General features: G+C 36.0%; 2 protein-coding genes across 4 annotated transcripts in view; both read right to left on the bottom strand.

The window, feature by feature from the left end:
- LOC102504444 (coiled-coil domain-containing protein 30) overlaps positions 1 to 26781 on the bottom strand; it is a 101557-nt gene that overhangs the window by 42044 nt on the left and 32732 nt on the right. For all 3 annotated transcript variants that reach the window (XR_004324962.1, XM_032493985.1, XM_014566674.2), the window contains exon 8: positions 25473 to 25571. Coding sequence is in view for 2 of the 3 variants with exons in the window: in XM_032493985.1 (XP_032349876.1) it covers positions 25473 to 25571 (99 nt within the window). In the remaining variant the exon portion in view is untranslated. The remainder of the gene's footprint in view (positions 1 to 25472; positions 25572 to 26781) is intronic.
- Positions 6876 to 17280, bottom strand: LOC116667959 (coiled-coil domain-containing protein 30-like). The gene is made up of 3 exons (XM_032493992.1): positions 16940 to 17280; positions 11234 to 11371; positions 6876 to 7085 (listed from the first exon to the last, which is right to left on the bottom strand). The coding sequence occupies exons 1-3, from the start codon at positions 16979 to 16981 to the stop codon at positions 6912 to 6914; spliced, it is 354 nt and encodes a 117-aa protein (XP_032349883.1). The 5' UTR covers positions 16982 to 17280; the 3' UTR covers positions 6876 to 6911.

The raw sequence follows: 26781 nt of genomic DNA, 5'->3' as shown, positions 1-26781 counted from the left end.
TGTCATTTGAGGCAAATTATTTAACCTATCTAAAGCCTCAGTTTCCTCATCTATAAAGTGGGAGCAATCATGTTCTTGAGTCATCGTATTGCTTAATATACACAGGGTATTTAGTACAGCACCTAGAGCATAATAAATATTCAATAATGTTATGAAAAAACAAGAAATACATTTTAAACCTACGAAGTTAAGATAGTTAATGGTAGTTAAACTTGTTTCAAAAACAGTGGGAAAGTAATATCTAGAATTCAGGTACTGGAACCTCACCTGGATTACTGTTGAACAGCAAAAATTAAGCCCCCCAAAGCAATCAGCAGCCACGATTGATATCACAAAATACGTATGAGCAATATAGCTCACATACTTACTCAAAATAGAGGCTCTCAGAGTTTTTTCCTATGTATTTGCCATTTATGAGAATTCTTTAAAGTTTGGTATCTGGTCTCAGCCTACAGCTGGTTCAATTTTCACATGATGAGACTAATAAGACACAGCACACATGGATAGCAGCAAAGTACTAGCATTATAATCTGCAACAGGGGCGAAGACTAAAAACTACACACAAGAACTAAAAAGTAGAAAAATCGATAGCCATCAGTAGATCAAAGAACCCTATACACAGAAAGGGGTTCTGAAATGATTACTGCGCAGCATATTGCAGGAAAGAGCTGCCTAAAGTGCATTTTCTTCCTTGCTTGCTTGAAGAAGTAAACAAAATTGTGTGTGAGTGTTTCTGGAAATGTTAATTTCTAAATACAAATATGTCATTTTTTTTTCCCATGAGGCCCACATCTATCTCGTTTACTGCTGTATCTACCTTAACACAGGGCCTGGCACATCAAAGATACTCGATTAATTACTGGCTGAATGAATGAATAAGAATAACATACTTTTTTCAATAATTCAAAGTCATTATTATGGAAAAAAATTACCAAACTATGCAAGAATTCAGGAAACCTTAAGAGGCTAAGTCGTATATAAATTTGTCCTTTCACAAAGTGGCTATTCTCCCAGATTTCCCATAGGATTTTTATATGTCATAGTTTTTCACCTCCCCCTCCCTGAGTATTGAGAAATAATTCTTCAAAAATGGGAAAGGGTAAATTAGAGAAAATTAATAAATTAACCACGGTGTGAATTCTCATACTCTAAATTTCATTATTCTAAAAGTACCTGATCATTTTAAGCTCATAGGCAAAGATTTTCTCATCTTTCTGACCATGGTGTTTAGCCTCTGTCCAAGCCTCCCACACTGAATCACTGTCTAATAAAGGGATTGTCTGGGAGGTGTCAAATTAACCTCTTTTTGAATATCCAGTATCATACTTCCTTTTGGTCTTCTGAACAAATCCAGGGACGCCCTTTCTCATTCAAATGTATCTGAATCTCCTTTCAGGTATGCATTTTCCATTCATTATGACTTTTGCCTAGTTTTTGCTCTATATCCAAACCTCTTTTCAAATATATTTTTGACTTCTTTTACTCATAGTCTTCTTGTTTTTGAAATGTATACTTGAATCACTTCTCAGATATATTATTATCAGTCTTTTGAAGTTGGTTTACTTGTGGGTACAAAGCCTCCCTCTGTGGATCTCAAAATAATTCCTAGAAAGGTGTGTGTAGGGAAACCTTAATTTGTACAGAGGGAACCTGTAAAATTGAGGTATAAGGACGGAGGTGTGGCTGGTAGTCACTCCTTTTAGTTCTCCTAGCAATAGCCATATTTAAAATAATTCCAAGCCAGTGGTCTTTCCCCCACCTAAACAAAGTATTTGGTATATCTAGGCTACGTACCAGGAAGAGAAAATGTGGCATAAATCCTGCCATTCCCTATCCCACCTGCCCGGGTCAGACACTGACAATCACTCAGCACACTTTCCTGTTGAGCCTAGATGGAGCCCAAGAACCCTTTACAATAAAGCGCAAGTGATGGGCTTAGTGGAGATTTTGGTGTATATATATATATATGTATGTATTCTGGGGGGCTGCTACTGTACTAACATTCAGGTCATGGTTATGATATTGGCCAACAGATATATGTTAATAATGATATAAAAATTAAGCTGACATCCTCAGCTGATCAGAGGAAATGGACCCAGTCGGAGCACGTGTTTACGGCACCTACCTGGGCGCTACTGTCATCTGAGCTGTTCCCAGAGCTCTGAGACTGAGGGAGGCTCGGATTCATACGGCTCAGCTCCTCACTAAGCCTCACAGCCTCCTCGGGCTTCAGGGTCCGCTGCTGTTCTTCACCCTTCATGTCTCGTTTCTGCTGTGAGTCCTCCTCCTTATGTCCCTCTCTCGGAGAAGTGCCCTCCTTTACTGCCTCCTCTGGGATTTCCTTCTGCTTACTTTCCCCTAATTTGGGACTTAGCACAAATATAATAATAAAAAACTATTAAAATGTTCATGATAGTAGCAGAATGTGGAGGGGAAAAAATCTACCAGTAAAGAAAGTACTGCAAGCAAGGTTTTCAGCTTGAATTCTACAGCAGAGCAGCTATCTTCTCCTTGGAAATAAAACTTTAAAAAGAAGTCATATCCTTTTTTTATTCATGTTCAAGGAAATGACCTATTATAGATTTTGGTCTACAGGGGTAGACAAACAACCTGTTTAAGTGAGTTTTTCACTTTTTCAACTTTTAGTATGGCCCTGGGCAGACACAGCTTATAAAGGTTTTTTTTTTTAAAAAATCATTCAATAGGCACCAGGCACTTTGGCAGGCACTAGGGCTACAGTGGGACATAATCCCTGCCCCTGAGGAGCTTACAATTTAGTGAGAAATGAGGATAAGTTAACAAGTGATTACATTACACTAACAGTAAGTCATATGCGGCTGGATGGATGAATAGGTACAAGGTAGGCAAACGTAAAGGTAGGGGTGTGTGCATGCTTGCCTGTGTGTGTGTATGTAGCGGGGAGGGTGTTGGATGACTTAATAAGTAAGAAAGGTAAAACTCTGGAGGCAAAAGAGAGAATGTGCTTTAGAAGAATCATTTGGACACAGTGTGGCAGGGAAACTAGTAGAGACTATTGTGATGACCCACGTACAAAACAACAGTGAATATAATAGGGTAGTGGGGATGGAAAGGAGGAATGGATTCTAGAGATATTGAGAAGACAATACTGATAAGATTTGCCATTTATTAGATGTGGCAGGTGAGGGAGAGAAAGGAAAAATGAGTGACACCTGGATTTCTGGTTGGGGCAAATGGGCAAGTGGATGGTAGTCCTAGAAGAGGGAATATGGATACAGATTGGAGACATGCCTGCAGTGAAGACAGATACAGAAGACTGTGGGCAGGAACCTGGGGTCTGGATACGACGAGCCAGGGAGAAGGTGGAGAGGAAGAGGAGAATCATTCTGCGCAGAAGCCTAAAAACTTGCGAGGAACCAGCAGAGGCCTGGGAGCCTTAAGAGGAGGCTGAGAAGCCAGAGAGGGAGGAGGAAAATCAAGAGGCTGCGAGCCATAGAAGCCAAGGTGAGGGGATGTACTTTCAATGGTTAGAGAGAGTGCGTGAAAAGGAGAGTGAACACAAACGTGCCCTTTAGATTTGGCGCTCAAACTCTTCAAGAAGGCAGTTTGGCGATACAGATCAAGAGCCATAAAAATGTTTGGACCCTTTTACTGAATAATTAATACCAATGAATTTACTGCAATAAAATAACTAATAAGAAGAAAAAAGGCAAATGTATAATAATACACATAACCATGCTATTTAAAATAGTGATTAAATGGAGACAGAAATGGCGAAGAGAATTAAAGATAAGCCAACTTGAAAGTGATATAAAGATTATTTGTCAACATGAAATACTTATTAAAGTAAAATGGTGGAACAATAAACATATATATATGTATCTTCACGTGTATAAACATAATACACACTATGGGAAATGTAGATACAGAAAAAACTGGAAAGGAGAATTGTGTCTATGGAGTTTTTCTTTCCTTTTAAAATCCCTCTAACACTGTACAAAAAAATTACATATTTTGAACTCAGTAGTTTTTTAAAGATAACACAGTCAAGTGATTAAAAACAACATGAGATAAAGAGTAAAATGCTTTAAAAATAAATTTCTGATAAAATAACAATTCTTTCCATCCTCTAAAACTCTTACCTTTTCCTACTCCCAAAGGAAGCTAGATACACTTGAAGACTGTTCACCACCCCATGGGATGGGGTCTAGGAAGCAATCGGTTTTCTGCTCTTCATTGGAAATGCTCTTGTGAAAGTCTCCAACCATCTTATTGCTAAATTCAGCAGTCACTTTTTATTCCTTATTTTGTTTGACTCATTGGCAGCATATGACACCCTTGACTATTTCTTTCTTCTTCAAATACTCTTTAACCTGGCTTCTGTAACACACTCTCCTGACTTTTCTTCCATTTCTCTTGCTGTTCTCTCTCAGTTACTTGTTGGGAGTATGCCTTTTGTCTCCTTAGTTTCCTGCCTTTCAGTGTTTTTAACAAGCAAGATATGGGACGATCTTATCCATCACATGACCTGTGCTACCATCTGCTTGTTGATGATTCTCAAATTTGTCTCTAGCCCAGGCCTCTCTTCAGGCCTCCAAACCCACAAATTTAATTGTTTGTTGCGCATCCCCACGTGGCTGTTCCAAAGGTGCTCCAAAGTCAACGTCTCAAAAGCTGAGCTCCTGTCTCTCCCCCCTCAAAATTATATTCCCTAACTCACTGAATGACACCATCAAACCAGAAAATCAAAAGTCTTCCTTAACCTGTTCCCATACTCAAAACCTAGAGTCCCTTCTTCCTCACTTCCTACACACTAATCCCCAGGTCCTGCTGATTCCATCTCCTCTTAATTCCATTCATTTTTCTCCATCCTCACAAACACCATTACAGTAACAGCCTCCTACTGGTCTAGTTACCTTCCTTCTGGTACCAGCCATCCTTTTTCCACACAGCAGGCAGAGTGATTTTACTACAGCACAATCTGTGTCTCTCCTGGTTACTAAACCCTGCAGTGGCTTCCTGTTGTCCACTCTCCTCAGAGCAGGTGTTCATGTTCCTTCTTGATCAGGCCCCCGACAGCCTCTGCATTCTCATTGTCTCCTTCCCCATTTCCTCTCCCCACACTCTATGCCACAGCAGCACAGAGGTCACTTTTAGTTCCTCAAACAAATCGTCCTTTTTCTGGCACATGTCACATCTACCCTGAAAATTATTCTCCTGTCTTTTTGTGTGGCTTTTCATACCTCATACTTTAGGACTCAATTTGTCACTTCCTTTAAGAATATTTTCTGGTTTGTGGTCCTGGGACAGAGACCCCCCTTTGTGCTCCCATAGTATCCAATGCTCCTCTGTTTAACTGTTCACCTTCCCCATCAGACAAAATGGACCATAAGGATAGGATCTGTCTTATTTTGTAGGCTCAGTATCTACCTACAGTACCTGACACGGCAGACATGTAATTTACTGTTGACTGTGATTGTGTGATGGATCTGAGATAAGTGGGGGCTGTGAAGGGGGGCACCAAGGATAAGCAAGCAGGGAAACACTATAAGAAGAGGAGAGAGGAAACATATGGCAGATATGTAGACTTCTCATAGTCCCAGTGATGGGAAGCAGTTTGGACCAAGTCATAGAAACAGGTGGCAGCTAGAGGCTCTTTACAGAGAAGTCCAGCATCTTTTTCATAGCAAGATTCCCCACTTCCGAATGAACTAAGGCCACAGCCTTGCTCCCTGTGGCAAGCATCCCTGTCAATTATCCCAAATCAGCTGGGTGGATTTTTATCAGCTTTGATTACTAATGTCAACTCCTTCTCTAAAAAGCATTCAGCGTTCAGATTGGCCATTTCATCTCCACTGCCACTTAATCTAGACAACTATCTGTGGCTAATATTCAGATTAACTGGTCTTTCCTCTCCAGTTCACCTAATACAGAGTTACTAGAACTATCTCCTTCAAAAGTCCTGTGATACACTATTCTAGTGCTCCAGACTAGACTTTCTTTTTCTCCCCTACAACAGACCTAAATGTTGTGACCTAGCTTCTTGGCTCTTTGCTCCTGTGACCACGACTACACCTGTTGTCCACCATCTCCCCAGTGTGTTCTTCCCACATCTGCAACTAGGTTCCATGATTGTGAATCTTGGACTCAGAGCTCACTCTAAACTTAAAACCAGTTTTTAAGAGGGCATAAAATTCAGGGGCTGAAAACTAGCAAAACGATCTCTTCTATTTTAGAACATTTACAAAGATAAAAATTTGGCTACACCTAGGCCATAGTTTCTCAGTTCACTGAAGATGTATCCTTCAGTACGGTATAGAAGTAAAAACTGACATCTATTGTTGCCTTTTGATGATCTAGTTCTCAGCTTTTGCCCAAAATTTGATTGCATCTATTAGTATTTGTGCCCAAACAGAGTAATGCATTTGTCTAAGTCTTAAAAGTTTCTCTGAAAGATACTTTTGGTGGAGAAGTAGAAATAAAAGAGTTAGAGGGAAAGATTAACAACAACAGAAAAAAAATTCTCAAAACAATGATCAAATACAATGCTAAACAAAAACAGCAAAAAACAAACCTCTCTGCGGAGTATAGTCTTAATGTAAAAAACACATACATATGTATGTGCACAGAAAAAAGACAGGAAAGAAAAATTAGGACATTAACGTCTCTCCTTGGTGGGAATTATGGATTATTATAATCTCCTTATACTTTCCTATGCTTTCCAAATTTTCTATAAAAAGCATGTATTTATTTTAAAAGCAGAACAAAAGTTCAAAAATATAATAACATATCAAAAAACAAACACTTTGGGGAATGCTTAGAACTAACCTTTCCATGCACATAATTTGGAAATTATTGTCAAATTCTTATAATAATGAAGCCAAATAAAATGCACCCCCCAAATAATTAACATGATATGGTATTTTCTTAATTTACCAGAGTTCCTTCCTCTCTTCCTTTGGGCTTTGAACGTCTACTTCCAAATTTGGTAATTTAGACACAAGATCTTTACAGATATTTTCACTTGTAATTAAATTAGCAGCTGCAGTCTTTCTCCCTACAGTAAAATGATTTAATTGTTCAAATTCTTGTGAAAGCTTCAAGACCTGTAAAGTTAAGTGAAAAGACGAATATTTTATTTTGCATACTCATGCGTGACTGTGAAAAAGTGTGTTGATTCCATTAAATGCTTAAATAATTATTGGCTTAAATAATTTAAATTGACACCCAAATTGAAATCTTATTCCAATTTAATTGAACTATTTGCAGTTGTTACATTATCTACTTCATTTTTACAGTAGGCACAAGAGTGTGAAGTCTATGGTTTTAAAAAAAAGGGGGTATTTTTGATCTCTGGGGTTGGTGTCTCAGAGTGCTGTTTAAGGTTTTCTTCTGTCGTTTAACAAGCAAAAAGATGTGATACACTACTACAGTTTTTAAACTATTAACACATATTTTTGTTCTCAAGTTTTGAGTGTGCTTCATTGATTCATAAAAGCAAAAGTATATTCCTGCAACAAAACATTACAAAGAATATTAAACATACGCAACAGAGAACATATTTCTTCCAGTCTGATCCTATTTGTTTGGGAACACTTGAACCTGTAAGGGCTCCCAGACTACTGTAGTGATTCTCAAACTTTAGCGGATAAGAGCATTACCTGAGAGGCTTAAAAATGCAGTCTCATGTCGCCACCCCATTCCTGAGATTCACAGCAGTGGCCTGGGCTGAGAAATGGGGATATGCACTTTACGTAAGTCTCCCAGGTAGTTCTGATGCAAGTGGATGTCTTGGGAGTCACTGCTCTGCTGTATGGTTTGGCAAAACATTTGTTCAGGTTTTGTTTGTTTGTTTGTTTTGTTCCGTTCATTGACAAACAGATGTCTCCCCTCGAAGACTGCTCTTTCTCTCTTCACACATGAAATGAAAGAGCACCTCCAGAAGGCAACAGAAAGTGTGGGTGGGGACAGTTCCAAGAACGGAAGATGAATCCCCATCAAAGTCCTGCACTGAGATAGACAGCAACCTGCCTGACTCCCACTCTGAGCCTCTCTGGCAAGATTGAGGGGAGGGATCAGATTATGAAGGGACCTGAACGACAAGAATTTTCCTAACGAGCTTGCATTATTTTTGTAAGCAGGAAAACAGATTCTAAAATGCTACTCATTGATTTTTATAGTCACTGTAAAAAAATTAAACATTATGGATGGTAAACGTCAGTTTCTTTAGAAGTCAAGTCAAACGGAATTTAGACTCGACGGTACAGCAAACTGAGAGCTGCTGCAGGTCTCTGAAGTGGAAGGCGACGTTACCACTAAGTGCTTTCCAGGTGTTCTGAATTCCCACACGCAAAGTCGGTGAATGTCTTAAGTGGGCAGCTTTGCTCTTTATCATGAGGAAAGTTAAATCTATAGGTCCCTTCGTGGCCCTGACGTTGTGGAACAGGACTAACTCTGTTCCACAGGCTCCTCCCTGCCAAAATTTTATCCTCATGACTTAGCTCAATCTCATAATCAGCCCTGTTTAAGTACCGTATTCAGCTGATTGTTCCACTCGCCACTCCAGGCCCTAGAGTAGGAGGACAGAGCTTAGGCAGAGAATCACCAGGTAACTTGGCAGTTGTTTGATATCCCTGAGTCTGGTGTTCCTATCTGTAAACTGAGGAATCAGGCCTACATGAGCACACCACTTTCAGCTCTAAAATTCTGTGGCCCAAATAAAATGACAGCCTATAAAACAGGGGCTTTAGTAAATACATAAGACACATTTTTTTAAGGCTACTCTTAGCAAGACTGCTTTTAGGTCTAAAGCACTCTGTGTTCTAAAGAGAAACAGGAACTTTTAATGAGTAAAAGTTTGACAGGAAACAGAATACAAATAGTCTCAAAGTAACAGCCTACAAGACATTTATTAATTGCAAAGGGAACAGTAATAACTTTACAGCAGAGAAATCTGGCTGATAGTACCTTACCCAAAGTAAATAGAACAAAAGATATCCTGTGGCTTTTGATTCGATGCACTGAGAGGAATACAACATCACTTCTGTAGTATTCCTGCCAAAATTATGTAACCTGACTTATATTGTGAAGAAACATGAAAAAAAAATCCAAATTGAGGAACATTCTTCAAAATAAATGATCTGTACTCTTTAAAAATAGCAAAGTCATGAACAACAAAGACAATGAGGAACTGCTGCAGATCCAAGCAGCTACAGAGATGTGACAATTAAATGCAATATATAGTCCTGGATTGGAACTTGAACTAGAAAAAAAATTGTCCTTCTTTTGCTATAGAGTGGGACAATTGGTGAAATCTGAGTACTAGTGGTAGATTAGGTAATAGTACTATATTAATGTTAATTTCTGGATTTTGAGACTTGTACTGTGATAAACAGATATCACTGTTTTTCTCAAACATACATGGAAATATTTAGAGCTAAAGCAGTATTATGTCTCCAACTTACTCTCCCAAGGATTTAAGGAAAAAGTGTGTGTGTGTGTGTGTGTGTGTGTGTGTGTGTGTGTGAGAAGCGAGAAAGAGAGAGAAAATGATAAAGTAAATGTGGTACCATGTTACATTTGGAGGGATAAACGTGTATGGGAAGTCTTTATACTATTTCATAATTTTTCTCTAAATCTGAAATCATTTCAAAATAAAAAGTTTTTTAAAAGATAAAGAGGGAAGGCGAGATTACCAGGACAGTGATCTGGGTCCCTGGTTTTATGTTACATTCTTCTCACTTCATTTCATTCTCTATGTTAAGTTTTCTGATATTTCCAAAGACAAGATCCTTCAGTTGTACATTGTGATGAAAACTCATCTTAGCAACAAGGTCCCACGAACAAAGCTTCAATGTAGGTTGTGTCCTACTTATCTACCCTCCCGGGCAGTAAACCCTGTTTGCTGGACCTTTCCCTCCCGAGGTTACAAACTACTTGATCTATGTCCCAATCCCTCAGCAACTTACTCCCTGATTTCAGGTAACAACTTCATACAGGATAAATTAGGCCTTGATTTAGTCCTCCACTTCACATGTGGTACTAAAATATAACTCAACACATTGTTAACTATTGTGTTCAAGCCTTTACTCCTTCCTACCATATTAATCAACAACAAGAGAGTGACTGAGGAAGGGAATTTTCAACCGGGAGTTGGTAATAATCTAACAGGTAGGACTGTAGAAATGACACTACTGGCAACCTCTCCATTTAGTGTTGGACTAACCCTGGTCTGGGAGCACCATTTTTATACTTGGGGAATGAACTGGGGTCAAGACATTCTAAGTATGAACCTAATTTTCAGTATAGCTGAGAAAGATGCTGTGATTCAAAGTTTTAAAGGTAAAGATATTTAAATAAACCTCTGTTCATTTGTTTTTACATTTTTATTGTGGTAAAATACACAAAACATAAAATTTACCATCTTAATCATTTTTAAGTATACAGATCAGTGGAATTAAATATATCTATATTGTTATGCAACCATCACCACTATCCATCCCCACAATTCTCTTCACCTTGTAAAACAAACTCTACACCTATTAAACAACAACTCTCTGTTCTTTCCTGCCCCCAGCCCCTGGTACCCACCATTCTATTTTCTCTCTTTATGATTTTGACTATTCTAAGTATCTCATATAAGTGGAATTAAACAGTAGTTTTCTTTTTGTGACTGGTTTATTTCACTTAGCATAATGTTCTTAAGGCTCATCCATGTTGTAGCATATTACAGAATTTCCCTCATTTTTTAAGGCTGAATAATATTCCATTGTATATATACACATTTTGCTTAATTGTTCATTCACTGATGGACTCTTGGGCTGCTCCCACATTTTGGCTACCGTAAATAATGCTGCTATGAATATGTGTGTAAAAATACTGGTTTAAGTCCCTGCTTTCAGTTCTTTCACATATATACCCAGAAGTGGAATTGTCAGAGCATATGTTAATTCTATTTTTAAGTTCACCTTTTTACATTCTAATGTATGCTCTAAAAACTAAGCTATTGGGAAGCTTATTTAAAGTCAAAAGAATCATAGATTAATCCTTAGAGTGAAACACTGGCTGAAGTCTGAATATTTATCCTGAAATACAGCTTGACTTATAATCCACACTACATAGCAATTTATTCTATAATAATGAAAGAAACTCCAACTTCCAAGTCATCTCTTACTGAAATTAGTTCCCTTTCATCTTTCCTCATAGAAGATATGTCACACATTGAAAATTTAAATACTTAATAATCCAGTCTCACCTTTGTTTCTAATTCAGAATTCTCTCTTTGTAGCAGGTCATATGCTATTAAAAAATGGTCTCTGTCTTTTGTTGTCCCTGGAAGACCTCGAATTTCGTTATAAAGGCATGTAAGTTCTGACTTTGATTTCTGCAATTCCTGATTAAGAAATGGCAATGTTTAGTAAAATAAAAGAAGACTTTCCACAGAAAAGGTATATTTCTAAAAAGAATCTTTCAAATGATTCTGACAAATTTTTTGCTTTAAATATTTCAACCTGGCAGACAGAGTTAGTAGTTAAAGCAAAGATTTTTTGAATCAATTAATTAAACTAAGCATTCTCAGTTTCTATCATTTATAGGTTCAAAGACTGGGTTTCTAGTCATAACTTAGTTTATGCAAAGCGTGTATGGAGGTAAATTCTTCAGCAATTCCTGCATTAGTTATATTACCTTTTAAAAATATATCTTTTTAAAGTTACCTTTTATAGGACATGAGCTATGTGGTTTACCTTTAATCTTGTGACAACTCCATGAGGTAGGGTTTTTGAAACTGAGGCTCAGAGAACTTAAGTGACCTGCCTAAATGCACAAAGCCAGGAAGTGGTAAAGCTGAGATTCAAACTGTCTGACTGACTTCAAACACTGTGTTCTTCACTACAAATCATGCTGTTTTACTTAATAATGTATATTCAATGACTTAATCAAATAGGGTTTCCTCTAATCCTCTGATTTTTTTTTTCTATATCCGTGGACAAAAACCCTTTAGTGAGATGTAGGGTTTTTGTTTTGTTTTGTTTTGTTTTATCAAGTTTCTGCATTGAAGACATGGAATATGCAGTGTTTGACTGGTGGATGTCTGGGGCCTGAGAGTCAGGCTACGTTGAAGGGAACAGGTGATATAAAGTTTACTTTAGGAGAGGAGCTACTTGTATATTCCCAAAGGCTTGACCTCAGAGGAGAAGGAGAATTTTGATGAGGGAGGCATTGCACAAAAAGGAGAGAAGGCAGGGAGTGGCCACCCAGAACCATAACAAGAGGGCAGGTGGTATCAATTTCCTAACCTCATTACATAGAAAATTCCATTGGCCATTGGGATGGGACTTAGGGTATTGCATTGGCTTTCACCCACCCTGCAAACTAATTGTCTCTGTATTAGTGATCTAGACTTCCATGAACTCACTTCTAGGTCTCTTGTCCAAATATAGGCTGGTATGTCTCCTGACAGACCTTTCCAAGATGGTAGGGCCAGCAGTTAAAAAGAGACACAAGTCCAGGACTCTATGACCACCACAATAATCAAACCTCTGTTCCTTAAAGGACTGTTTTTGGCTAGTGTTGGAACTCAGCTTGGGGAAACAATAGTCACCCCATTAATACTAATAGAAATACATATTCTGTAGCTACAATTTATTTTAAAATCAAAATAAATGATAACATGAAATCCCTAAATTATAAATGCAAAAAAGAGGAAAACAGCATCCTAAATGGCAAAATACCTCACTTTCAACTTTCAAAGCTTTCTGTACGGTATTAAGATCAGATGTCAATTGCTTTTTTTTCTCTCTCTCTTCTGATAACTCACTTTCAAATATTTCAATTTTTTCTTGGCTCATTTTCAATATCTGCAAAAAGTATTTTACCTAATTAATTCTATATACAATAATCATGTTTCCTATAAATTCTGGTACTACTTTTCTGCCTAACTCAATTATAAAGTTACCTAGGGGAGAGACAAACCAGGGGAAACTACTTCATAGTACCATAGCTCATAAGATAGGTTTTTCCCCCGAGGCAGTTTTCTCGAGTGTAAATGGAGCTAATACTTGCCCTGCAAACATTATAGCCATCAGAGTAGGAGTCAAATGTGATTTTGAAAGTATTTTGTAAATTTTAAGCACCTACTAAATATAAGGTATTATTATCTTCCCCAATTAATTGATGATAATAATAATCCTTGCAAAAATAATGAGAGCAGCTACTATTTATTTGGTGCTTACCATATGTCAGACATTATAGTAAATACTTTGCTACATTATCTCATTCTGTTTCCCCAGAATCTCTACGAGATTAGAACTATTATTATATTCTTTTTACAGAGAACATAGGTGAGGCTCAGACAGATCAGGTAATTTGCCTAAGGTCACACAGTCAGCACTAGGTTTCAAAATAAACCTAACTTAGAAGACCTTGCTTTCATTTTTATTTTATTTTTAAAAATTGAGGTGTAATTGACATAGCAGATTATATTAGTTTCAGAGGTACAACATGATTCAATATTTGCATATTGCAACCTGATCACCACAACTGTCTAGTTAACATCCATCATTACACATAGTTACATTTTTTCTCCATGTGATGAGAACCTTCAAGATCCACTCTCCTAGCTACTTCCAATAAAGTATTATTATGACATCATGCTATACATTACATCCCCATGACACATACATTTTATAACTGGAAATCTGTACCTTTTGACTTCCTTCACTCATTTTGCCCACTGCCTAATTCCCTGCTTCAGGCAACCACCAAACTGTTCTCTATCTCCATGAGCTCAGTTTTTTGTTACTATTATTTTTTTAGATTTCACATGCAAGTGAGATCATACAGTATGTATTTCTTTCTGTCTGTCTTATTTTACTTAGCATAATGCCCTCAAAGTCCATCCATGTTGTTGCAAATGACAAGATTTCATTATTTTTTATGGCTGAATAATACTCCATTGTGTATCTATACCACATTTTCTTTATCCATTCATCCATTAATGGACACTTACAATGTTTTCATAAACTACCTATTGTAAATAACACTGCAATAAACATGGGGGAGGTGCATATATCTTTTTGAATTAGTGTTCTCATTTTCTTCAGATAAATACTCAGAAGTGGAATTGCTGGCTTTATATGGTGATTCTATTTTTAATTTGCTGAAGAATCTCCATACTGTTTCCCATAGTGGCTGCACTAATTTACATCTCCACCAACAGTGCACATGAGTTTCCTTTTGTCTACATCTTCGCCAGCAGCTGTTATTTCTTGTCTTTTTGATGATAGCCATTCTAACAGATGTGAGGTGATACCTCATTGTGGTTTTGATTTGCATTTCCTTGATTAGTGATGTTGAGCATCTTTTCATGTGCCTGTTAGCCAACTGTATGTCTTCTTTGGAAAATGTCTATTTAGATTCTTGTCCCATTTTTTAATCAAATTGTTTTTTTGCTACTGAGTTGTATGAGCTCTTCATATATTTTGGATATTAACCCCTTATCAGATTATGATTTGCAAATATTTTCTCCCATTTGATAGACTGCCTTTTCATTTTGTTGACGGTTTCCTTTGCTGTCCAGTGCTTCTTAGTTTGATGCAGTCCCACTTGTTTATTTTTGGTGTCAGATCCGAAAAATCATCACCAAGACTGACGTCAAGGAGCTTACCACCTGTTTTCTTCTGGAGTTTTATTGCTTCAGAACTTACATTCAAGTCTTTAATCCATTTTGAGTTGATTTTTTGGTAAGGTGTAAGATAGGGGTCCAGTTTCATTTTTTTGCATGTAGCTATCCAGTTTTCCCAACACTGTTTATTGAAGAGACTGTCTTTTCCCCACTGTATATTCTTGGCTCCTTTGTTGTAAATTAATTGACCATTTTTGTGTGGATTTATTTTTGGGCTCTATATTCTGTTCTGTTGATCTATGTGTCTGTTTTTATGCCATACCATACTTGCACCTCCCCCATGTTTATTGCAGTGTTATTTACAATAGGTAGTATATAAAAACATGTTTTGATTACTATGTTTTTTAATATAGCTTGAAATCAAAGAGTGCACCAGCTTTGTTGTTCTTTCTCAAGATTGCTTTGGCTATTAGGGGTCTTTTGTGGTTCCATACAAATTTTAGGGTTGTCTGTTCTATTTCTGTGAAAAATTTCATTGGAATTATGATAGAGATTATACTAAACTGTAGATTGCTTTGGATAGTATAGACATTTTAACAATATTAATTTTTCCAATCCATGAGCATGGAGTATCTTATCATTTGTGTCTTCTTCAATTTCTTTCCTTCATCAAATTCTTTCATTACAGTTTTCAGTGTACAGGTCTTACAGCTCCTTGGTTAAATTTATTCCTAAGTACTTTATTCTTTTAGATGCAACTGTAAATGGGATTATTTTTGTAATTTCTCTTTCTGATAGTTTATTATGCAACAAATTTTAGTATATTGATTTTGTATGCATTATTTATTTACTAGTTCTAATAGTTTTTTTGGTGTAGTCTTTAGGGTTTTGTATATATAATATCATGTCATTTGCAAATAGTGAGTTTTACTTCTTCCTTTCTAATTTGGATGCCTTTCATTTCTTTTTCTTGCCTAACTGCTCTGGCTAGGACTTCCAATACTATGCTGAATAGAAGTGGCAAGAGTGGGCATCCTTGTCTTGTTCCTGATCTTAGAGGAAAAGCTTTCAGCTTTTCAATGTTGAGTATGTTAGCTGTAGGCTTGTCACATATGGCCTTTACTATGTTGAGGTACATTCCCTCTGTACTCACCTTGTTGAGGGTTTTTGTTTAATCATAAATGGACGTTGAATTCTGTCCAAAGCTTTTTCTGCATCTATAGAGACATCATAATTTTTATCTTTCATTTTGTTAATATAATGTGTCACACTGATTTACAGATGTTGAACCATCCTTGCATAACTGGAATAAATCCTACTTGATCATGGTATATGATCCTTATAATGTACTGTTGAATTCAGTATGTTAATATTTTGTTGAGGATTTTTGTATCTACATTCATCAGGGAAATTGGCCTGTAATTTTTTTTTCTTGTGGTACCTTGTCTGGTTCTGGTAACAGAGTAATGCTGGCCTAATAAAATGAATTTGAAGGTGTTCCTTCCTCTTCCATTTTTTGGAACAATTTGAGAAATATTGGTATTAATTCTTCATGGAATGTTTGGTAGAATTCGCCAATTAAACTGTCTATCCCTTACTTTTAACATCTACTTTATTCAGACTTGCCAAAGCGTATTTTCTCTTGTGTACAAAAACCTATTAGGAAATTAATTTGAGGTCAAAATGCAGCCTTGTGAACAAAGAGTGAGAATCAAATCAATTTCCTTAATACTGCCATAAAGCTGCAGATCTTTCCTCCATTGGCAGAGCAAACCTGTCAAGTGAACTAAATGCATATATGTATCTGCCATTCAGGGAGCAGCATGAACTTGATGTGTCTATGCTCTCTAACTTGAGACCCACAGAATGAAATGTTGGAAGAGTTCTACCAGCCCTGTCCTACTATGTACGAACAGTGGGACCCTGAGCCAGTTACCTAACATTTCTTAGCCTCAGTTTCCTTATCTGAAAAATAGGGATAGTGATGCCTAGGCATATATGGGCACCTTGATTATAGAAAGTATCTGTAAAGGGCAGTTTATATGATTATTGGATTGTTCTGAATTTTGACATTTGTTCTTTAGTTGGACAATACCTTTAAATCACCCTTAAAATTTCAACATACTGGCTTATTCTAAATACATTTTTAATGGGCTCCTTCTTGAATGACTAATCCTGGAACACTTTCTGTAACCACTGATAATAGGATGTAGACTTACCATTCCTGGGAGTGTGTTTTCTCCTTTTGCCCATTTTCAGTAATCCTTAAGCATTCTTATGGAGTCTGCCTCCGTCATGTTAGAAAATGTAACTGAAAGTGATCCTTTTATTTCTTACCTCATTCAAATCTTGTACTTTCACTGTCTCTTGACCTTTCATACTGGTTTCTCTTCTGTCTTCCTATATTACTGATAATTCATGCTCTAAGAGGGAAATCTTAATCCAGATAAATCATCAGTTAAAATACGCATATATATATATGTGTGTGTTATTATTATTTTAAATACTGAAAAGAAAAGCTACATTTCTTAGATGTCTTTCCCAGAGGCTATACCCCTGAAACCTCCCCTACCAACAAGTTTCACCTTTTATCTGGTCTTGGATCCTTTGGAGAGTTGTTTTATTACATATATTTGAGCCTCTGCTCTGTTTGGCAACTGTACCAAAGGGAACAAGTACTATTAGAAAAACATACTACAGAATCTTTATAGCCCTGAATTAATCAAGCTGATAATTTTCCTTATTATTATTTTTTTAAATTTTCAAAAGTAACTTTTTATTGTTGATTGGCCCAGTAACAAAATTAAATGCAAAGAAGGTTTATGAGTATTAAGATGTAATTTGGAAACAGAAGATGCCAACATTGATATTACTTATTATTTTTATTCAGAATTAGGTTTCAACAGAAAATTCAATTAAGTTTTTAGTTTAATTCGTTTAATTTAGTTTAAATCATTCATTTACTTAGGCTAGAAAAAGGAAAGGTTGATTCATCAAAGATTTCTAGCTAATTAAATTTGGGGGAAAGTATTCTGAAGCTTTGCTTATATTTCTAGGTTCATAACTTACTGCCAGGTGTATTAATTTAACCTACAGATTTAAAAAATCAATTCATTAGTTTAGAAAAATTAGTTATCAATAATTTACCTTTCTCATGTTTAATTCCAATAAAACAGAAATAGCAATCCTAAAATGATCGGAAAGAATGGGAAATGGTACTGGAAAAACAGATACTAAAACCCAAGTGTCACTTTTACACATCCTCTTGTCCAGTGGAATGGATAAAAGACCTGCTTAAGAATCATGTCAACTTCTTAGCAGCAGTACACAAGGATACAGGGAAGGATTTCTTTTTCCCCGAGTAGGCTCTCCCTCTTCATCAGCTGCCACTGCCCTGTGAACGTTTCTGCACATCCACACATAGGCTGATGCATTCAACGCTCAAGGCAAGAGTCTACTTAGTCTCACCCTTATACCCCCTGGGATGCTCAACTGCCAAGTGCAGGAAATGTTTCAACTTTAAAAAATGAAAACTCCCTTCATTTCCTTTGTATTTTCTCAGTACAAGAATGTTATGTATTTTAATGCTATAACCTTTACGAGATAGCTTTTCAAAAGAATATATATTTGAAATTTCCCATAGAGGTTTGTGACATACTAAATATAGTCATGCATTTAGGCGATTTATGTACTTCATGAGACAGATGATCAAAGTTTAAAGCAGAAAAACACAGGAAAGGGGCCACAACGATGCGAGAAATGAGCAAGGGGACATAGAGACCTCTGGGTAGCTAAAGGGAGCCCACCTCACCTGTCAGCCAGCAGTAAGCAAAGAGGAGGACTAGTGGACTTCTAGGGAATCACCTCAGGTACGGGGCAGCCGCCAACAACCCTGGAGAACAGTGTAACAGCTCAGAATTTTCCACTCTCAATATTCTACTATCTGAAAGGTGGGGGCCATCTAATACTCTGAGCCAAATTGTGGCTCCCAGGTACCACATGACAAGTGTTACTGCCATCCCCCTATGTGCTTGTCCCGCCCTCTCTCCCAGGCACAGTCAGGTAAGTCAGTTAATGCAGGAACTGGGGTACAAAAAGTTATAAGCCACACAGAAACAAATGGCAAAAGAACAGAAGTAAGTTTTACTTCAATATAAAAGGATTAATCTCTCCAGAAAAACAGAGATTGGCAGAATGAATAAAAATAAAACATGATTCAATTACATACTGTCTGCAAGAGATTCACTTTAGATCCAAAGAGAAAAAGAGGCTGAAATAAGTAAAAGGATGAAAAAACTTTTCATGTAAATAGTAACCAAAAGAGAGCAGGGGTGGCTAAACTAGTATCAGGAGAAACAGACATTAAATCAAAAAAGTTTACAAGTGACAAAGAAGGACATTATATATTAATAAATGGTTCAACACAGCAACAAGATACAAAAATAATAAACATTTATGTACCTAATAACCAACCAAAATGCAAACACTGGGAGAATTAAAAAGAAGAAATAGACACTTCTACAATAAGAGTTGGAGACTTCCATACCCTGCTCTCAATAATGGATAGAACAACCAGATATAAGATAAGTAAGGAAACAGGAGTTAAAAAACACAATAGTCCAATAAGATCTAACAGACATATATAGGTCTACTCAACAACAATAGAATACTCATTCTTAAGTGCACACAGGACCTTCTCCAGGATAGACCATATCTTAGGCCAAGAACTAAGTCTTAATGTATTTTTTAAAAGGAAAGGTGTCATACAAGTGTCTTCTTCAACTGCAATAAGGTGGAGTTAGAAATTAATAACAGAAGAAAAACTGAAAAATTCACATATTGTGGAAATTTAAACAACATGCACTTAATAAACCAATGGATCAAAGAAGAAATCATAAAAGAAATTAGGAAATACTTAGAGATGAATGAAAATGAAAGCACAACATACCAAAATTTTTGGAATGCAAAGAAAGCAGTACTAAGGGGGAATTTTTTAGCTATAGATGTTTACATTAAAGAACAAAAAAAATCTCATATCAACAACCTAACTTTACAATTTAAAAAACTGGAAAAAGAACAACAAACTAAATCCAAAGGTAGAAAATAGAAATAATAAAGGTTAGAGCAGAGATAAACAAAATAGAGAACTGAAAAACCTAGAAAATCAGTGAAACCAAAAGTACATTCTTTTAAAACATCAACACAATTGAAAAACCATTAGCTAGAATAACTAAGAAAAAAGAGAGAAGATTCAAATCGCTAAATAAGAGTTGAAAGTGGGGATATTACTAATAATTCTATATAAATAAAAAAGGATTATAATAGAGTACTCTGAACGATTGTACACCAACAAACTGTATAACCTACATGCCATGGACAAATTCCTAGTAACACAAAACCAACAAGGACTGAATCATGAAGAGATAGAAAATCTGAATAGACCTATGACTAGCAAGGAGATTGAATACATAATCAAAAATCTCCTGTACAAAGAAAATCCCTGGATCTGATGGCTTCACTGGTGAATTCTATTAATTATTTAAAGAAGAATGAACACCACTTCTTCTCAAAGTTTCCCCAAAACTTGAAAGGGAAAAAAACACTTCATAACTCATAATGTGAGGGCAGCATTATCCTGATCCAAGGCAGACAAAGACACTATAAGAAAAACAAAAAACAAAAAACTACAGACCAATATCCTTTATGAAAGCTGATGCAAAAATCCTCAACAAAATACTAGCAAAACAAACTCAACACCACATTAGAAGAATTACACATGACCAAGTTAGATTTTATTCCTGGAAATGCAAAGATGGTTCAACATAGGAAAATTAACTGATGTAATACAACACATTAAGAGAATAAAGAAAAATAATGATCATTTCAATTGATGCTGCAAAAGCATTTGACAAAATTCAACACGCTTTCATGATTACAAAACACCCAAGAAACTAGGAATAGAAGAAAAGTACTTCAACATAATAAAAGATATATGAAAAGCCGTTAATGAATGTCATACTCAATGGTCAAAGACTCAAGTCTTTTCCTCTAAGATCAGGAACAAAGCAAGGATGTCTACTTTCACCATTTCTATTCAACATACTAGTGGAACTAGCCAGAACAATTAAGCAAGAAATGAAAAAAAGGCATCCAAATCAGAAAGAAAAGAGTAAAATTATCTGTTTACAGATGATACAAAGTCAACACAGAAAAATCAGTGACACTTCTAACAATGTGGCACTAACAATGAACGATCGGAAAAGGAAATTACAAAAACAGTTCCATTTAGAGTAGCAACAAAAAGAATAAAATACTTAGGAATTAACTTACAAAAGAGGCCAAAGACTTATACAATGAAAACTACAAAACACTGTTGAAAGAAATTAAAGAAGACACACAAATAAAAATATATCCCACGTTCATGGATGTACTTAATATTGTTAAGATGTCACTACCCAAAGTGACGACTTAATATTGTTAAGATGTCGATACTACCCAAAGTGATGCTCTACAGATTCAATGTGATCTCTATTAAAATCCCAATGACTTTTTTTGCATAAATAAAAAAAACTCTATCCTACAATTCATATGTAATCTCAAGGGATGCCAAATAGCCAAAACTATATTGAAAAAGAAGAACAAAGCTGATGGAGTCCCATCTCCTGATTTTAAAATCTACTATAAAGCTATAGCAGTCAAAAGAGTGTGTTATTGGCATAAAGACAGACATATAAACCAAAGGAATAGAATACAGAGCCCAGAAATAAACCTTTGTTATATGATCAAATGATTTTTGATAAGTGTGCCAAGACCATTCAATGAGAAAAGGGCTGTTTTTTTCAACAATGATGCTGGGATAACATTCATATGCAAAAGAATGAAGTTGAACCCTTATCTAACAGCATATATAAAAATTAACTCAAAATGGATCAACAACTTAAATGTAAGACCAAAAACTATAAAACTAATAGAAGAAAACATAGGGGAAAGGCTTCGTAACATTGGATTTGACAGTGATTTCTTAGATATGACATCAAAGGCACAGGCAATGAAAGAAAAAATAGACAAACTGGGCTTCATGAAAACTAAATTTTTTGTGCATCAAAGGAAAGCATTAACAGAGTGAAAGACAAATTACAGAATGGGAAAAATACTTATAAGTTATATGTCTGATAAGGGATTAATATAAGTAGAACATAGAAAGAATTCTTAAAACTCATCAATGTAAAAACACAATCTAATTTTAAAATGGGCAAAGGACATGAATACATATTTCTCCAAAGAAGATATATGAGTGCTCAACGAGCGCATGAAAAGATGCTCAACATCACTAATTATTAGGGCAGTACAAACCAAGACCACAATGAGATACCACCTCACACCCATTAGGATAGCTACCATCAAAAAAAAGACAGTAAAAAGTGTTGATGATAACGTGGAGAAACTGGAACATTTGTGCCCTGTTGGTGGGGATGTAAGATGGTAGAGTCATTGTGGAAAATGGTGTGGTGATTCTTTACAAAATTAAACAGAATTATCATATGACCCAGCAATTCCACATCTAGGTATATACCCAAAAGAACTGAAAGCAGAGACCTGAACAGATATTTGTATACTCATGTTCATAGTAGCATTGTTCACAATAGCTGAAATGTGAAAGCAACCCAAGTGTCCAATGGTAAATGAATAGATAAATAAAATGTGACATATACACACAATGGAATATTATCCTGTCTTAAAGAGGAAGGAAATTCTGATATATGCTACAATATAGATGTAATCTGAAGACATTATGCTAACTGAAATAAGCAAGCCCCAAAAAGACAAATAGTGTACAATTCCACTTACATGAGGAACCTAGAGTAGTCAAAATCATAGAGCTAGAAAGGTGGTTGCCAGGGCTGGGAGGGAAGGGCAGAATGAGGACTTATTGTTTAGCTGGTATAGAGTTTCAGTTTTGCAAGATGCAGAGAGTTCTAGAGGTGGATGGTGGTAATGGTTGCACAACAATATGAATGAGCTTATTATCACATACACTTAAAAACAGTTAACATGGTAAATTTTCTGTTGTGTATATCATACCACAGTAAAGAAAAAAAATTTGAAAAAAAATTAAGTAAAACACTTTTGCAGACAAACAAAACCAGAGAGTTTATCAGTAGTAGATCTGCACTAGATGAAATGTTAATCAGGTTCTTCAGGCTGAAGAAGTATGGGACCAGATGGAAACATGGATCTGTGCAAGTAATGACAAGCTCTAGAAATGCCCAGTAACCATATGAAAAGATGCTCAATATCATTACTTATTCGGGAAATGCAATGCAAAACTATACCGAGATACTACTCCATACCCACAAGGATGGCTATATTAAAAAACACAAAATATAACAAATATTGGTAAAGATGTGGAGAAATTGGAACTCTCATACATTGCTGATGGGAATTTTAAATGGTGTAGCTGCTTTGGAAAATAGTCTGGTAGTAGGGGGAGGGTATAGCTCAAGTGGTAGAGCACATGCTTAGCATGCATGAGGTCCTGGGTTCAATCCCCAGTACCTCCACCGAAAAACCAAGTAAGTAAATATATCTAATTACTTCCCCCTGAAAAAAAAAAAAAGAAGAAGAAAATAGTCTTGTAGTCCTACAAAATGTTAAACACAGAATTAAAATATGACCTAGCAATTCCACTCCTATGTACATAGCCAAGAAAACTGAAAACATGTTCACACAAAAATTTCTACATGAATGTTCATAGCAGCATTATTCATAACATCTACAAAGTAGAAAACAGTCTGGCAGTTTCTCATAAAATTAAACGTGCACCCACTCGACAACTCAGTAATTCCAATGCTAGGTATTTATCCAAGAGGGAAATAAAAACCAAAGAAAAAAAAAAAAACCCAAAGACTGGTACGTGAATACTAGTAGCAGCTGTATTCATAATAGTCAAAACCTGTAAACAACCTGATTGTCTACTAACTAGTCAGTTAATAAATAATTTGTGGTATATCCATATACACAGGAATGTTACTCAGCAATATAAAAATGAGCTACTGATACAGGCAACAACATGGATAAATCTCAAAAGCGTTATAAGTGAAACAAGCCAAACACAAAAGAGTATATACTAAATGACCCTATTTATTTGAAATTCTAGAAATAGTATGGCAATAGAAAGTGATGGAGTGGGAGGACTGATAGCAAAAAGGAAGGGAAATGTTCAGGTTAATAAATATGTTTTCTTTCTTGATTGCAGTGGTTGTGGTTATACAGATGTAAACATTTGTCAAAGCTCATTGAACTCAACTCTTAAAATATGTATGTTTATATTGTATTAAATATTTCAGCAAAGCTAATTTTATAAAAGAAATACAAGTAACTTTTAAACAACTGAAAAATGTTCAATCTCACTACAAACAGATGATTGAAAACTAAAACTACACTGAGATACTCATTTCTGTATTAGGAAACTAGCTTTCTCATACATTGCTGATGGAAAAGGAAAATGATACAATTTCCACAGAGTAGTATCCAGCAACATCTACCAAAATTGCAAATGCATCTACCCTCTAAACTCACAACCCCATTTCTGTGACTCTATCCTACAGGAACACTTGCATCAATATGCAAAAGACTGGAAACAACCCAAGTGTCCATCAACAGGAGACTGGTTAAATAAACTATAGTACATACACACAACAGAATGCTCGCTGCTCTAAAGAATGAGGAAGATCTCTTTGCATGATACTTAAGGATCTCCAAGAGCCATTTTAGTAAAAAAAAAAAAAAGAAAGAAGAAAAGAAAAAAAGAAAAGAAAAAGAGAGAAGAAAGAAAAGAAATGAATAAAGGAGGAAATCTGAATAAATATTCAAAATGCTTCTATTTGAATAAAGAAATAGTGGAAGGATAAATAAGAAACTAATAAAAATAGCTACTAATAAGTTAACTTCTTTAAATTAGAGCTCCATTGGGTTCTTTGGGAATAATTTTGGGTAAAGTTACTCAAGTCTTGCCTGGAAATTCTTTCTTTCCTCCCTCTTCTTTTTCTTTCCTCCCTCCCACTCCTTTGCCTTCCTTCCTTCTTTCCTTCCTGTCTTCTCTCCTTCCCACTTTCCCTTCCTTCCTTCCTTCTACAAAATGCATTATTTACCTGCAAGAGGGTTTTGGAAGACAGGAAGGATACCGGCTCTTTGGGTGGGGAGCCAAGAAAGCTGGTGGCTACAGTTTCTTTGGTATCTAAGAGGTTTGGGGTATAGGGCCAGGGAGTTAAAATAAGGACAAGCTCTGATGAACGAGATCCCTCAGCAGCAAGGAGTGGCACTCATCTTAGGTAAGTGAGAGGAAAGGCAAAGCAGTCTAGCTCCTTGGACAGAATGTCCGAAATCGCCTTGTCTACAGCACGCTGGCTCTTGCTTCAATCTGCCTTGTGTTTGATCACTTTGCCCATCACTTCAGAGGCTGATCATGCTGAAAAGACTAGACACTGCATACACTGGAGCCTAAACCTTACTAGTTCTCTATGGTATTTTATTATACTCAGTGTGGTTCCAACTACCTATCCACCCCCCCATTATTGGTTGATTCTATAAATCACCTTCATTTTGATGATTAAAAATGCCTAAATTGGTTGTATCTTTGTAAGATTCTTTTTTCTTCAAAGAAACAACCCATTATATTTTTCATATTAATTGTTTCCTGTGGGGAAGAAGTGAACAGAAACATATCTCCCTCCGCACTCATTAGCAAAGCAGTAGAAAAAGGCAGGCAATAAGGAGAAAGTAGCACATGATCAGCACCAAATGCTCTGATGTACTCTGTGAATGCAACTCACTAAAAAATTAGAAATCAGAAAGATCAGAACTTTAATACCTCTACTTTCCGTTCAGTACCCACAGTTTTTCCAGGAGAGTGGTTTCCCAGTTGCTTGTTCTCTTGATATTCACAAATTTCTCCTTTAAGCCTTTCAACCTTAAATACAAAAGTATTTTAAATATAAAAGTGAGGGGTGGTTGCTTTGCTTTAAATATATAAAAGTAGTATATCCTGTGTGCAAAAAATTTAAACAACATACAAGTACATAGAGTTAAAAAATGATATCTTCCATCATATAACCTTAACCCACAATACTATTTTCCTCTCTAGAAGTAATGTTTGGGATATACCCTTCCTGAACTTTATTTCACGTGTGTGTGCGTGTGTGTGAGCGCACACGTATGTGTGTTTAGTATATATTAAGCATACTTTATCAATATTAGATACATAAATTTACAGAGATTTAGATAACTTGAAGGGTGTTTGCTCATTCTTTCTTATGATTACATCTTTATATCATGATAAAATATACATAAGGCAAAATTTATCATTTTAACCATTTTTAAGTATACAGTTCAGTAGCACTAAGCACATGCACACTCTGGTGTAACTGTCACCACCATTCATCTCCAGAACTCTTTTCGTCTTGCAAAACTGAAACTCTATACCCATTAAACAATAACTCCTCATTCTGCCCTTCCCCCAGCCCCTAGAAACCACCATTCTACTTTCTGTCTCTGTGATTTCTGACCACTCTAGGTACTCATATAAATGTAATTATATACTATTTGTCTTCTTGTGACTTATTTCAATTAATACAATGTCTTCAAGTTTCTCCCATGTTGTAGCTAGCATATGTTGGACTTCCTTTGTTTTTAAGGCTGAATAATATTCCATTGTATGTATATACCACATTTTGTTTATCTATTCATCTATCAATGGATACTTGGGTTGCTTCCACCTTTTGGCCATTGTAAATACCATTGCTAGGAATATGAGTGACCAAATATCTGTTAGAGTCCCTGCTTTCATTTCTTTTGGGTATATACCCAGAAGCAGAATCGCTTATGGTAACTCTATGTTTACTTTTTTTAGGAAGTACTATATTGTTTTCCACAGTGGCTGCTCCATTTTACAATCTTTTTTCAAGATTCACTTCACTTTTATTATGAACAAACACAACCTCAGATCAGTACAACTAGCTTCAGAGTTGATATTAACAGAAATTATTCCAAACTATTCTTAGGTCACAAATAACTACTATCCCACACAAAAAGGGAAAAATTCCACCCAATCAAGGAAAAGGTAGATCCTGTGTGTGTTTCCATGGCAATGAGTTTTTGCATTCTCAAATTTTATCTGGCTA

The sequence above is a fragment of the Camelus ferus genome, chromosome 13 (genome assembly GCF_009834535.1).
Source record: "Camelus ferus isolate YT-003-E chromosome 13, BCGSAC_Cfer_1.0, whole genome shotgun sequence".
Classification (NCBI taxonomy): domain Eukaryota; kingdom Metazoa; phylum Chordata; class Mammalia; order Artiodactyla; family Camelidae; genus Camelus; species Camelus ferus.
The sequence above is the reverse complement of the archived record's forward strand: the minus strand, read 5'-3'. Positions and strand labels throughout refer to the sequence as shown.